The following is a 14742-nucleotide window of genomic DNA, read 5'->3' on the forward strand; positions in this document are numbered from 1 at the left end:
GCTTGGATCCATTTCTGGCCACCCTCCTCAGAGGGCAGCAAGCACTGGGTATCACTCAGCTCTCTGTGCCTTTGGAGACTTATCTGCCTCCTCCCACCAGCCAAAGCCATCTACATTTTTTATTTCAGCCTCACCTTTTTTTGATGAATTCTTTCTTTGAAGTTCCTGGAATGGCTGGTGCTAACATTAATGATAGTGTGGGTCTGCTCTTTTGATCTTTTTTTTTTTTTTTTTTTTTTTTTTTGTAAATTTGTCACTTCAAACCAAGAACATTTTTATTTCTCTGCTTTGCTGCTCATCAGTAGGTTTCTAGCACCAAATATCCTGAATAATCCTATTGAAGGCTGATCACAGCAAAGCCATGAGGTTGTCATGAAATCAGGAAGGGGATGGGAGGATGAGGCTCTTATACTGGAAAAACTGTTTTCAGTCAAGAACAGCTTTTTCCCCAAGTAATTCCAGTTAAATCGTGCCTCCATGAGCCTGAACCAGGGCCTGTGCCAGGGCCTTAGCACCCTGACAAGGAACAATTCCTTCCCCATATCCCATCTAACCCTGCCCTCCTTCATCTTAAAGTGATTCTCCCTTGCCCTCTCTGTCCTTGCAAAAAGTCCCAGTCCAGCTCTCCTACGTGCTAGAAATTGAGGTCTTTCTCTGGAAAAAGGTGCTGTCGTGCTCTGGATGCCTCATTAAAGGTCAGAAAGCACCAGCAAAGGCAGCCCAGGAGTACAGGGCATGGTCTGAGGAACAGAGAGGGCCAAGTGGCAGGACAGGCTACAGGAATGGGCTGGTTTCTGCAGCTGGATTTCCCCCAGGGAGCTTTAAAGACAGGCACAAACAGCAGCTAAAAATAATCCTCCCATGTGGTGGGAGCAAGGTGCCCCTCAGCTGGTTATTTTAACACTCCTGGAAATAGGGCCCCTCGAGGGACCCACACGTGCTGGAAGAGGCACAGTGAAGTGTTTGTAGGGAGCCTGACCTTGTCAAAAGGAAAATAATTCTTTTCCAAGCTGTGAGGTTTTACACTTTTTTTGTCTAATATGAAAATAACTTCTCTGACCTGACTTTTCATTGGGCTGGAAGTGCCAGGTTCTGTTCACAGCCAGAGGGAAATTCTGCAGATACCTCAAAATAAACAAAGAAAACCTCTCTGTCACAGAGCAGGTCATTTATCCCTGTTTCCAGGGGTGTATTTGGATAAACCCAGTCTGCTGGCACCTCTGGCTGCCCTTCTCACAGGTGCAGTAGCAGGTGGGGAGAGCAGGAGCTGCCAGGAAAAGCTGCTTTTATTTTCCTCTGCTGCAGAGCCCTGCTCAGCCATCCCTGGATTTATTCATGTCTGTGCAGGGAAATGGGGGATTTCCCCAGGCCAAGGTTAGGTTGGGGATGCTCTTCCTCATGCCAAGTGTGTGGGAGCTTCATTCTCCTGCCTCAAAAGCCTCCTCCATGCCCCATGAGGGTGGCAATGATGCCAATGGAATCACGGGGTGGGTTGGGATGCAGGAACCTTAAAAGTGCCCCAAGTCCCAGTGTCCAGCCTGGCCCTGGACACTGCCAGGGATCCAGGGGCAGCCACAGCTCTGCTGGGCAAAATCTTCCATGCAGATAAAATCTCATTGCAAAACCATGAGATGCACCACAAAGTGGAGCCCTTTAAGGAATCATCCAGGAGAATCCAAGTGTGGGGGCATTTTGCAAGCCTAATTTGTTTCTCCTTGGCGTGATGCTGGGGCAGGGCTGAGCAGCCAGCCAGTGTTACTGCACCTTCCAGGTCCAGCTGAACACACTTCTGCTGTAAGAATGCCAAAATCTCCCCAGGCAGGGGCACAGCATCCTCCTTAGGGCTTAGGCATCTCTGATGGTGCAGCCAGCACCATTCCAGCACCATTCCAGCACCTTTCCAGCATCATCCACAGAAAGCAGTCAGGATTCCTGCTTTTCCTTCTGCCTCTGCTTTCCCTCAGCCCAGAGGAATGTATTTCTTGATCCTTTCAGGCAGCAAAAAGCCATGCCAGGGCCAAGGGAGCCCAGGGAGAGGAGTTTTCCCCTCTGTGAGGGCTTTGCTCCATGTGCAGGCAGCTGCTGCTCCCAAGCCAGCAGGGAAATGTCCCCTGCAAGGATCACACACAGGGATAGACTGGGAGATCTGGGGGGAGCTAGGGTTTTGTCTGGACATGCAGGCTGTTGACTCTCAGAAGTACAAACAGCTGGAAGCCGAGGGAGCCACGGTCAGGAACAGCTTGAGTGTATTTTTGGAAGATGCTGCAGTTTCAGAGCAGAGTGAAGAGCCCCTGTAACGCAATTGAAAAGTGAAAGGGAGCTGGATTTTATCTTTGCATTTGAAAAATGTATGAAAGCCTGAGCTCCAGCAAACAAAACAGGAAAGGAGTTTCACTGCCCTTGCCCTTAAAAAGGACTCGTGGCACGCACAGCACAGACACTGTGACCTCACTGCTGTTTAATGACCACTCTCAGTTTCAGGGCAGAGGAGGTGATTTTAGCCTGAGAGCTGCCGTTTCCTTCTGCCCATTACCAGTCTCTAATTGCTGTTGAATGAACTCATTTGCCCAGCTCAGGTCAGAGGTGCTGAGCTGATGGGGCTGGCAGAGCCAGGGCTGCTGGCTCTGGCTGTAAAAACTCCGTGGTTTCCCATGAAAACCATGCTGCCCTGAGCCCTGCACAGGCACAGCAGCACATCCCGTCTAATGAGTGCCCTGTACTGCTGTGATTTCCCTCAAAGCCTGCAGGGCAGGGGCCCGAGGCACGTCCCAGAAATGCTCTGCTCTGCTCTGCTCTGGGGAGGGAGGCTGCCATGGACCCTGCACAGGGATCCAGCACTGCCCCGGGCAGCCTCTTGCTTTCAGGGGTGACAAATGTTCTGCCTCCAGCCTAGACTCCCTCCCTGCCTGGATACATTTTCCTCTCACTTTTTCTGCCTCTTTCCTGCCTACCGGCTCGTGAGGGAGCACAGAGAGCCAGGAAGCTGCTCATCTCCACCCAAGGTAGTGCCCAAAGCTGTGCTGCTGGGAGTCCAGCTGTGTTCCTCCCTGGGTGCCTGTGCCTGTCCCCTCACACAGAGGTAAAAGAAGTTCTGGGGCACAAAACCATCCCCCTGAGGGTATCCAGCTTTCCCTGCAAAGGTTTGCACCTCCTGAATTTGTGTGTGCTGTGCCTGGGGAATGGCACAGCTTGGCATTGGTGAAGTGTGATCCACTGCTGTCAGGAGAGGTGGGAAAACTCTGCAGCACGGAGCTGTGCCTGGGTGCTGCCAGCCCCGTTGGAAACCCAGTGGGGAGCTGGGCACAGGCAGGGATGGCCAAGGGCAGCAGCATCATGGGCTGCTGTGTGTCGTGATCTGGGAGAGGAAAGGCCAGGACAGGGGAAGCTGTGGGGTGATGTGTGCAGTGACAGTCTTTGGTGTGTCCCCAGGTGGTGAGAGGGAAGGACAGAGGCTGCAAGAAGAGGGAGGACATGCTCAGGCAGCTCAGGCCGAGATCGGAGCACACAGAGAACCTCTCCCTGCTGGAGTTCATCAGACGTAAGTGTGCTCCAAACATGGACAGCATTCCCTGCTGCCACACACACACTGCCCAGCTGGGGCTGCAGTGCTGCCAGTGAACAGGGCTGTGCCCCCTGTGCTCAGCCCAGTCCCTGGATAGGCCCCTGAGATGCACCTTAGGCTCAGTGCTGGGTTTAACCCCTCTGCTGCCAGCACATGAGCTTCACCCTGCCCATATTGCCCTGCTCCACCTCGTGCCAATTCAAGCACCTGGCCTTGGTCACTCTGAGTGTCACATGCCATCCCTGGCAGTGTCCAAGGCCAGGCTGGACAGGGCTGGGAGCAACCTGGGCAGGTGGAAGGTGTCCCTGCCCAGGGCAGGGGATGGAATGGGATGGCCTTTAAGGTTTCTTAACTCAAATCCTTCTGTGCCTCTGTGGTTTTATGGCTCATGTGGGCAGTGGTAATCAGAGGCCAAAATCTCCTCAGAGCCCAAATCCAGGCAGGAAAGAGGGGTGCTAGCTGTGAGCCTGGAGCAGACCCCCTTCAGGCAGAGGAGTTTGGGTGCCTCCAGCTGCTCCTGCTCAGTCCTCGGGCCATGGCAGGAATCAGATCCACAGCAGCACAAAAATCCTCATCAGGGTCCCTCCTCCAAGCCAGGCTGACCTCCTGTCCCACTGAGAATGGCCAGCACTGCCTGGGGCCAGGGTCTGAGCAGTTAAAATCCAGAGGGACATTTCCATCCAGTGCAATTAAGATGTTTGGAAATGAGTGGGCTCTTTGTGCTGAAGAGGATCAGCTGGGCTTTGGAAGCATCTGCTAATGGTTGGGATGTTTGGGTTTTTTAAACACTCTGCACTTCAGCAACTACTTAGGAAAAGTGGCTCTCTGAAGTCCACTCTGTGTCAGCTTCCTCCATATTTCCCGAACATTATCCCATTAATTTATTGGAAATTCTCTGTGTTCTGCAGGTCAGTGCAGGGCAGGCACAGGCAGGCAGGTGTGGGCAGGTTTGCTCCTCAGCCTAATGCTCAATTAGAGGAGGCAGTCGGGGGTTTCTTCCCGCCCTGACCTTGTGGCACTGTCATTTAGAAACTTGTGTAATGGAAGCTGTGCGTGGGAACAGATTGATGGTGCTCAGATGGGATTTTCACACCAACACTCTGCTCCGTGCCTCTCAAACACAAATGAAAACGAGCTCCCTGCTCCGGGTGCAGAGAGGGGGAGAAAATCTCACCCTGCTACAGCTGCAGCTTTGGCTCGGGGCTTGAATCAGTGTTGCTGTGTCAAGGCTGTGCTAATAAATTCATTATTTCCGAGAATTTCTCCCCCAGAGCCTAGTTCTGAAATAAATGAAGTGTCTGGTTTTATGTCAGGAGAGCAATCTTGCTGAAATCGCCACGATCTCAAACACAAAACTCTTTTTTGGAGCCAGGAACAGGGTGGCAGGTGGTGTGTGATGGTTAGATGGGACAATAGGGGTGAAGCCTAAAGACTTCAGGGCTGACTCATCTGCAAGTCCCTGGAAATAGAATTCCCTTCCCATTTCATCTCTCTCCTGCTTGTTTTGTTTCCTCTCTCTGTTTCTTTTTTTACTATTATTTTCTACATGATCATTTATGAAAGCAGCATTTGGAGATGAGATTCTCAGCCTGAATCTCCCTGGCAGTGCCCAAGGCCAGGCTGGACAGGGCTGGGAGCACCCTGGGACAGTGGGAGGTGTCCCTGCCCATGGTAGAGGTGGCACTGGATGGGCTTTAAGGTCCCTTCCCACCCAAACCATTCCATGATTATGGAGAAGGAAACACCTTTTGCCGTGTGTTCTGTTGCTCTGAGGATGACCAGAGATCAAAGTGACTCTCGTGGCAATTTTTTGCAGAGCAAGGATGGGTTGGAGCCCATCCCAGGAGGTTTCCCAGGAGCTCTGAGCCTCTGTGGGGCAGCCTCGGGCAGGAAGGGCTTTTCCAGCACCAGGATGGGGCTGTGTGCAGGGCAAGGGCTCAGCCCCAGCTCTGGGAACACTCCAAGCACTGAGGTCACTCACCCCAGGAGGGAGCCAGCTTCTCTGGACTCACACAGAGCTGGGCAAGTCAGGGCTGCTGTGGAATGATCTTGGCTCTGGCACAGATGCTCTGCGTGACTCTGGCTTGCCCCCTGCTCCTCACAGCCACAAATTCCTCCTTCTGCAGGCATTGGATCTTCCTGCAGTAATGAAAAAAAGTAGGATTTAGCTTGCCTGAAGTAATTTCCATTGCTAATTTCCAGGCTTCTGTTGAAAACACCTGGGAGGATGTGCAGGTTCTGCTGCACATATTGGGAATTAGCCCATTAAGGTGATCGTCAAGGCAATTGGAACTGCACTCGTGACTTGTTTGTTTCTCTCATGGTCCCTAAAGGCACTTTCAAGGAGATTTTTTTGTTGTTGTTTATTATTTTAAAGTTTCCTCTTGTTTTTCCTGTCTGCCCAGCTTCCTCTCTGGAGCTGTGAGGAGGATACAGTTAGTCCTGAGGTGGGGATTGCAGGGAATGGGAATCCTGCTGCTCCCACCATGAAATGGGGACCTGCTCAGCTTTTTACCTCTGGTCTGGGGTGGCAGAAGGGGCTGTGGTTTGATTAAAAAGACCAGAGACCTCCAGCGAAAAGGATTTTTTGGTGGAAGATTCCCACAAAAAGCTGGATTGGCTCTCAGGAGATCTTTCAGCAAGCAAGCTGAGGTTTCCTATCTGCAATAGGGCTGAGAAATTCCAGGAGTACTCTTCAAAAATCAGGACCTTTAGTGATATTTAGGAGCAAAACCATCTCCCCTGTTGGATTCCCATTGGTGTAATGCAGCTCCTTCCCTCTCCCCTGACTCCAGCCTCCAGAGGGTCAGTATTCCAGGGTCCCTGACTGTGCTTTGTGTGCTTGGACCCCTCTCAGGACCTGCTTTTGCAGCTCCCTAGGATTTTTGGCTGCTTGCCTGACCTGAGGGCAGAGTGCTGAGCTGGAAAGGCGATGCTGCCACGAAGGGGAGTTTTGCCTTTGGGCATGGAGGACCCCACTGCACGCACAAGAGGGTCCTTTTGCTCCTCACAGAACATTTAGGACAGCCAAAATCCACCAGACAAGCCCCAGGGAGATGTCCCCGCCACAGTCCCCGGCGCCTCTGTGCTGGAGCAGATAGAAAGATTGTCCCAGTTGTTTGTCAGCTCCTCAGAATTAACACCACTAATTGATGGCAGTCCTTTGCCTTAATCCTCGCTGTTAATTCCTTATCTCTGCTCCAGCATATTGGCTGCCCAGGCCCCCATCTGGGAAGCTCATCAGCAGTGTGTTTGGAGGTTGCCCTTTGCGTGGCAGGGGAAGGCAGGGGGAGAGCAGCAGCAGGAGCAGAGGGTGGCTTTGGGATGTGGAGGAAGGGACATCAGAATGGACACAGCAGCCTGAGCCCCTGGCAGCAGGAGCTGTGCTGGCCAGGCTGGAGACCTCTCCTGCTCAAGGGCTCAGCCCTAGGGCAGTGTGCTGGAGTGTTTCCTGCCTATAATCAAAAAATGCATTTCTTGTGATTGAAACTAAAAGGACGCTGAAGTTGCAACCGCAGCAAACAAATAAATCAACTTTTAATGACTTCCCATCTACTTTCGTATTTGTCTGAGCAGCAGCTGTGCCAGAAAGCTTCAAGGAAAAGGGTGGAATGAGCTGAGCTTTGCAGTACCCTTCCAACCCAGGCTCTTCTGTGATTCCCTGATGAATATTTCGCTGTACCCCTGCTCTCCATGGTTCCCTCTTGTCCTTTCAGGTTTCCCTGTGGTGCTGCTGAGGAACCTGAGGCACCCTGTGTACCTGCTGGTGGTGCTGGCTCAGGTCAACCTCTCTGCCATGGTCGCTGGGTTAGCAACATTCATGGGCAAGTTCCTGGAGAGACAGTTCTCCCTCACTGCATCCCTGGCCAACATGATCATCGGTGAGTGTTGCTGAGCTTTTGGCTCCTTAAAAAATAATCTAGAAATTAGGAATAAAGCCTCCCTCTCTGGAATAAAGCCTCCCTTTGAGAATCGGTTGGAGAGTTCAGAGATCCTGCCACAGAAGTGTTTAAAGCACGTTTTTGAACAAACAGCACCAGAAGGAAAGAGCCCTCTGAGGTCTGCAGGAGATAAATCAGAATAAAGTGAGCAGAGCAGATTGGCAGAGCCCAGGGCTGAATGCAGGCAGGGAGGTTAAATGCTGAGGCAGTGCTGTCCTGCACTGCTGAGCTCCTCTCAGGCCTGATTTACCTTCTGCATTCAAGTCAGCACCCTGTTCCATCGATGAATTTCTCCAGGCTTTGTTCTCACTCCTGAGTCTTGCTTGGCCTTTTTCTTTCAGATCAAAAAGCTCTCTGTAGCTGGAAATTCCTTCCCTGCGTGGGTATTTACGTGCTGAAAGCAACCTCCCCATTGATTCATAGCTGAATTAAACAGTTTGTGTGTCTCTAGCTGAACTTTGGTCTCCCCCCCAAAAAATGGGGGTTTTATGTAAATAGGGTTTTAAGAGGTGACCACAGAAATGGGCACAATCCTGCCCTGTACAGAAATTACACATCCTACCCAGGCTTACTTGATGTTTCTTCCTGTGGACACTGAAAAATCACATTTTGCTGGGTGAAGCACAGGTTTCCACTGCTCCTGACATCTTTCATCCATGGATACATGAGGCAGCCAGTTTGCTGTGGGGTCTTGCTGCTTTTGAAGAGCAGCTTTTTCCTGGCATCATTCCCTTGGTCCCTTCTGAACCACCTGTGCTGAAAAAAGGGAACCCAACAGCAAATCTTCTGGGGTTTGCTGTGAGAAGGGGCTGATACAGATCAGAGATGGAAGGCAAGGTTCAGTGATAGGACAAGGGGGAATGGCTTTAGATTGGGAATTAGGAGGGAATCCTTCCCTGGGAGGGTGGGGAAGCACAGGCACAGGTTTTCCAGAGAAGCTGTGGCTGCCCCTGGATCCCTGGAAGTGTCCAAGGCCAGGTTGGATGGGGCTTGGAGCAGCCTGGATGGTGGGAGAGGGTGGAACTGGGTGATGTTTGGGCTCCCTCCCAGCCCGGCCCAGCCCACTGTGTGTTTCCCTAATCCTGTGCCCTGCCTTTCCCCAGGTGCTGTGAACATCCCTGGGGCCATGGTGGGCATCGTGGTGGGCGGTGCCATCCTGAAGCGCTTCCAGATGTCCCTGAGGCAGTGCAGTGCCCTGTGTGTGCTGGGCATGCTGCTCTGCCTGCTCACCGCCTTCCCCCTGCTCTTCCTGGGCTGCCCCACGCAGAGGGTGGCCGGTGTCACCTACTGGGACAGGTACCAGGGGCTGGGCACGGGGTGGGGGCACACCCCAGCCACGGGCACATTCCTGGGGATGGGGCTGGGAGCCAAGCAGAGTTCCCCAGAAATGGGTTTATTCCCTCAGGAGAAGCAGCTAATGGAGATGAAGTAAGGAATCCTTGTGGATAAACACTGAGTCTGCTGTGCCCTCATGTTTAGGGCAGAAAACGTAAGGCTGGCCTTTGTGACTTGGCCCACACGTGGTGGAGTCATCTCAGTTTTATCTCCTCACGGTTAAAACCTTTTTTAACATGAAATTTTGAGGAGCAGGGTTATAAGAGTTCCACCAGTGACATTTCCTACTAAGGAGCAAAGGTGGAACATGAAGTAAACACGTTTTTGGCACAAACAGCACAGAGTTTTCATCTTGGAAAGTGTGGAGGATGAATAATTCAGGCAAGGGCCAGCCCGGGCATCACACCACCCGAGCTGTGGCAGCTAAATGTGGGCAGGACCTTCTTGTGTGCCCTCAAGGCTTGATGCAGGTCTATGTAAATTCCCTGTTCAGTGTCCTGTGGTCCTGGCCCTCAGGGGGAATCTCCCTCCTCTCCCTCCTCTCACTCCTCTCCCTCCTTCCCTCCCACAGCCTGGTGTTGCAGGAGCCCCAAAGGCCAGGTTTGGGATCCAAAGGCCAGGTTTGGTATTGCAGGAGTCCCAAAGGCCAGGTTTGGGACCCAAAGGCCAGGTTTGGGACTGAACATGAAGGAAGGGGGTGGCTCCTGTGCCCATTTGTGGCTGGGATGCTTTGCTCAGGCACAGCAAAGGTTTGGGGTGATGCTGGAATTCCTGCGGGTCACACGAGGAAGAGTTTGCTGTGCAGCCCAGTGGGTGTTCACTGATCCCAGCCCACAGGCAGTTCATTTGCTCTGTGAGATGCCCACCGGTGATGCTCCATAGCTGAATAAACTCTCTCCTCATGCTCAGCTCAGGGTTTGACCCCCAGGACACGGAGTGCACCGCACAGTGCCGCTGCTCCCAGCGGGGCTTTAACCCCATCTGCGGCTCCGACGGCGTGGAGTACACCTCCCCCTGCTCTGCCGGCTGCAGCCACGTCAACAACCGCACAGACGGCTCCATCCTGGTGAGTCAGGGCTGGGGCAGGGTGAGGGGTGCCCAGTGCCCAGCTCCAGGCTGCCAGGGCAGTGAGAGGGGAGTGCAGGAGGAGCGGGGTTTGCTCCTGCCTTTGCTTTGGGTTATTCTGCTGCCCTTGCTGGTCTCTCCTGAGCTGCTCCCGGCCTGTCACTCAGACCCCGGCAGCCCTGGGTTTTCCCAGCTGCCCCGTTGGGTCTGCAGGCAGTGCACGTGAGGAGATCCTTGCCATTGGAACCCCTCTGCAGATTGTAAGCAGCCCGTGTGGGTGAGTGGCTTTCCTCTCCTGGCACAGGATGTAATGGCAGTGTGGGACTGTCTGGGCAGTGTGCAGCAGCGTTTTGTTAATTAACAGCACTTCATTTTAATAACAGTTATGATTACTGCCAGAGCTTAGTCCCAAATGTGCTTTCCTGCACCCCCACGCCTGCCTTTTGTAGAGCAGATCCTTTCCAACTGCTTTTTATTTTCCTCCTCGATGATGCCTCTCTCTCCCAGCCCTTGCTTTCTTGGAAATTTTACACTTTTCTTATCATTTCCAGCATCTGTGCCAGTACAGGGACCTGTGGTGCTCATTGCCCACTGCCTTCCCTGTCGCAGCTTTTCCAGGAGCCCTCCCAGCCTGCAGAAAACCCTACAATTGTGTGCCCAGCTTTGCTGCAGCCCTTCCACAGGGCACCATGTGAGCTTGGATGTAGGAACGAGGCTTTGGGAGACCCTGAGCTGCCTCTGGGATCACTCTGCAAACTGCCACCCCTCTGGCAACCAAAAGATCGTGCTCATTTTATTTAAAGGTCTCTTCAAAAAGAAAACAAAAATAAAAATACCCAGGGATTTCTTGTTTACAAAAAAAAAAAAAAAAAAAAAAAAAAAAGAGAGAGAGAGAATTGTGATTAAAAAAATTAAGGAAAGGAAAAATTCCTCATCCATCACCCCAGGGCATCCTTTTTCCGCTGTAGGGCTCTGATGTTATTTATGAGCCTCTCTCCAAGGTGAGGTTTTCCACGTTTGATTTAACACTGCCCTGAGCTTGGATGGAGGGGCTCACAGCAGGACAGCACCTGTGCCAGGGCCTCAGCCAGGAATTCCTTCCCAATCTCCCATCCAGCCCTGCCCTCTGGCAGTGGGAAGCCATTCCTTGTGTCCTCTATGCCTTGTCCCCAGTCTCCCTCCAGCTCTCCTGCAGCCCCGGACAGGGCTCTGAGGTCTCCCTAAAGTACTGAGTGCTAATTATTTCCAGCCAAATCCTACCCCCTGTGCCTCGTTCTGGCAGCTGGCAGCAGCGTTCCCTTCCAGCTGCACATCCCAGGGCTCATGAGCAGCCTCTGGAAGTTGTCTCCTCTTTGCAGAACTACACCGACTGCAGCTGCATTGGGGGACCGGAGCAGGCAGGGTCTGCCCGGCCGGGCAGCTGTGGCACCTCCTGCTCACACCTCTTCGTGCCCTTCGTGGTGTTGTCCTGCCTGGCGGGGATCCTGGCCAGCACCTCCCACACGCCCTCCTTCATGCTCATCCTCAGGTGGGGCACCTTGGGCACACTCCTGGGCAGCCACAGTGGGCTCCCAGAGGGGATCTGTGGGGCAGGAGAAAGGATTTCTCCAGCTGTGGGACTGGGGATTAAATCAGCTCTGACTGGAGGTTAAACCAGCCCTGCATTGCCCTGTTCCTGCAGATTGGGGATAAACCAGCCCTGTTCCTGTGGGTTCCTGGGGGTTAAACCAGCCCTGTGCCTGGGCGTTAAACCAGCCCTGTTCCTGCAGCCTGAGGTTAAACCAGCCCTGCACTGCACCTTGTGCCCTGTTCCTGCCATGCCTTTACCTCGGCATGTGTTCTGTTTTGTTTTCCAGGAGCATCCAGCCTGAAGACAAATCTTTTGCTGTTGGGATACAGTTCATGCTGCTGAGAGTTTTAGGTAAATTGGAATGTGTTAAAATACCATCCTGGAAAATAATGGTAGCTCTTGGAGAGGGCTTTCCCAAGCCAGGGGAAGGTCCTGCCCTGCAGGGTCTAGGGGTGCACATGGCGGGGATGAGACAAGGCAGCTCCATCTCCGTATGTAAACAAAGGAGGGCTGGGTATAACTCCAAGTCCAGGAGCTCAGGCTGTGTGCAGACACTGCTCTGCTCGCCTCCAGTATAACAGGGGGGCTCCAAACCCTGTCCTGTGATCCCACCAGTTATGTTTCCAAGGGGGGGAATTCCTGTGGCACGCCCCGGAGGCCCCCAGGATTTCCTATAGCAGCCCTGGGAAGGAGCAGTAAATGCTTAGTGTATAGAGGAGCTGAGGACAGGAACAGGCTGCCCAGGGCAGTGGTGGAGTCCCTGTCACTGAAGTGCTCAGGAGGTACCTGGCTGTGGCACTTGGGGACATGGTTTGGGCTGTGACACTTGGGGACATGGTTTGGGCTGTAGGACTTGGGGCCATGATTTGGGCTGTGGCACCAGGGCCATGTTTTGGGGGTGGCTGTGGCACTTGGGGCTGTGGTTTGGGCTGTGGCACCGGGGCCATGGTTTTGGGGTGTCTGTGGCACTGGGGCCGTGTTTCCGGGGTGGCTGTGGCACCTGGGGCTGTGGTTTGGGCTGTAGCACTTGGGGCCATGTTTTGGAGTGTCTGTGGCACCGGGGCCATGTTTTTGGGGTGTCTGTGGTGGGGCACGGCACAGCGGGGCCGGGCTGACTGTGTGTTGCAGCGTGGATGCCGGGCCCGGTGCTGTACGGCAGCGCCATCGACACCAGCTGCCTGCTGTGGGAGACGAGGTGTGAGCGCAGGGCCGCCTGCAGATACTACGACAATACCCTCTTCAGGCAGAGGTAGGCATGGACAGCAGTGCTAGGGACATGGGGGGACGTGGCACGGGGACAAACTGCTGTGCAGAGCACTGGGAACACGCAGGGATGCTCCCCAGGACAGGCTGGAGAGCACAGGGGTGACTCCCAGCACAGCTCCCTGCCCTGTGGCACAGACAATCCCTGGGACAGGCTCCCCAAAGCCTCGGGGTGGGTGCAGGGAGCACCAGGGAGTGTCCCCACATCCCTGACCCGCTGTGTTTGCACCCACAGGTACCTGGGGCTGCAGTTCTTCTTCGAGGTGGGCGCCTTCCTGTGCTTCGGGGCTGTGTACCTGATCCTCAGCAAGCAGGAGAGGGAGACCAGGCAGGCCCAGCAGACAAAGGCAGAGCCAGAGAAGGAGAAGCTGGCAGGGAATTCCATAAAGAGCCCGGAGTCCAAAGTGTGACAATGGAAGGGGGAATTGTGCTCCACTCTGGGGAGGTGAAGCCCTGTGGATCAGCACACAGCCGAGCTGGACAGGGTGGGGGCTTGCAGTGATGAACTCCGATCCCCCAGGGGGAGGAACTCCTCCTGTCCCACTGTGGATCCATCCAGATCTCATTCTACACCTCAGGAGAACCTGCAGCTTGTTCCTTCACGTGGGTTAGTCCACACACTCTAACCCATGGACTCTGCAGCCCCCGGGATTTGTGTCCTTCAGAGTAGTTTTTCCTGCTGACTGTCTCAGTGATGCCAGCACTGAGCATTAACCAGAAACCTGAAGGGTTCTGTGGTGTGGTTTTTTTAAAAATGAATAATTTTTAAGAAACGTTTTTGTACTGAACCCATAGATCTCTGTGACTGATGATTATAATTACAATTTTTTAATTTTTGTGTTATCAGTTCTTATTTTCTGATGGTCGGTGCTTATCACAGGAGCTCACTGAAGCATGTGGGAGTTCAGGTGCATTCCTGGTTTGCAGTTCCAGAAGGGCAGAACATTTCCCAGGGTTGCAGGATCAGAGGATGGGGTTGGAGCCCTCTCCAGACTGGGTAGAGCTTGTGGCTGAACCATCTGAGGCCAGCACCAGCCAGCCCAGGGCTCCCTGAAAGGGCTTCTGTCTGTAATTATGGGGTGGAAGTCCAGCCTGGTGCTATTTTGGTTCAGCTGCCTCCATTTCCTGCATTCTTCCCATCCTGGGGCTCCTTCCCACCCAAGAGTGGATCATGTTGCTCCTATCACAGCCACAGCCACTGGGTAACTTTGTCATTTTTGGCTCCAGGATGGAATTCAGTAGAGACCACAAAACTTGTAAGTTCAACCCAAATATGCAGAAAAGAAATATACAGAGGGGGAAATTCATTCCCTCCTTCCAGCCTGGCAAATATCCTCTGGGAAGGGCTGGGTGTGCAGGGAAGTGGAAAGGAGAAGGCCTGTGGTGAAGTGACTGAATTTAGCTGTTTCCCCAAACTGTTTGCCCAGCCATTCTGAGGGACCCAATTACCTCAGTGCAGACTGAGAGGTTAATTGGAATTTTTTAGGGGGTTGGGGTTTTTTTTCCTATTTTTGCGCAGTGCCTTGTGTTCACTGAATTAAGTTTCCAGCCCTGTTCAGAGTACCAAGAAGTGATACCCTGGCTTCAGAGAAGGTTCTAGAAGGCAGAAGTGTGTGTGGATGTGCAGGGATATGGAGCCATCTGAGGAAGAATGAGCAGCATTTGCTGACCATGATCCTTAGAAAGCCAAAAGTGAGAGAGTTTTGCACTATCCTCTTTCCCAAGCCGTGGCCAGGCAGCATCTGTAGCTAAGGCAGCAGGAGAGAAATGGGAAGGAGGTTCTTTGGAGGAGGAGGGAAGAGACGCTGCCCACAGGGATTGCTCCAGGTCCTGGCAGCCCAGGAATCCATGGCATCTGTGGAGAGGAAGGTTCTTTCCTGCCTGAGCACAAGCCTTGGCTCACAGGCCGTGCTCAGCTCAGCCCCAAGCGGCTCCAAGGTACTTTCCACACCACAACAAACAAACCACAGCACAGTTTGCTCCCTGTGGCATCAGAGATGAGGATC

General features: G+C 53.1%; 1 protein-coding gene across 1 annotated transcript in view; it reads left to right on the forward strand.

Annotated features, from left to right (window-relative positions):
• SLCO2B1 (solute carrier organic anion transporter family member 2B1) overlaps positions 1–13583 on the forward strand; it is a 32041-nt gene extending 18458 nt beyond the window's left edge. The window contains exons 8-15 of the mRNA XM_083855487.1: positions 3430–3538; positions 7279–7443; positions 8607–8799; positions 9748–9904; positions 11262–11431; positions 11760–11824; positions 12602–12722; positions 12972–13583. Coding sequence (XP_083711613.1) covers positions 3430–3538; positions 7279–7443; positions 8607–8799; positions 9748–9904; positions 11262–11431; positions 11760–11824; positions 12602–12722; positions 12972–13146 — 1155 coding nt within the window. The 3' untranslated portion in view covers positions 13147–13583. The remainder of the gene's footprint in view (positions 1–3429; positions 3539–7278; positions 7444–8606; positions 8800–9747; positions 9905–11261; positions 11432–11759; positions 11825–12601; positions 12723–12971) is intronic.
• The last annotated feature ends 1159 nt before the right edge of the window (positions 13584–14742 follow it).

This window comes from Zosterops lateralis (assembly GCF_965231275.1).
Source record: "Zosterops lateralis genome assembly, chromosome: 2".
NCBI lineage: Eukaryota > Metazoa > Chordata > Aves > Passeriformes > Zosteropidae > Zosterops > Zosterops lateralis.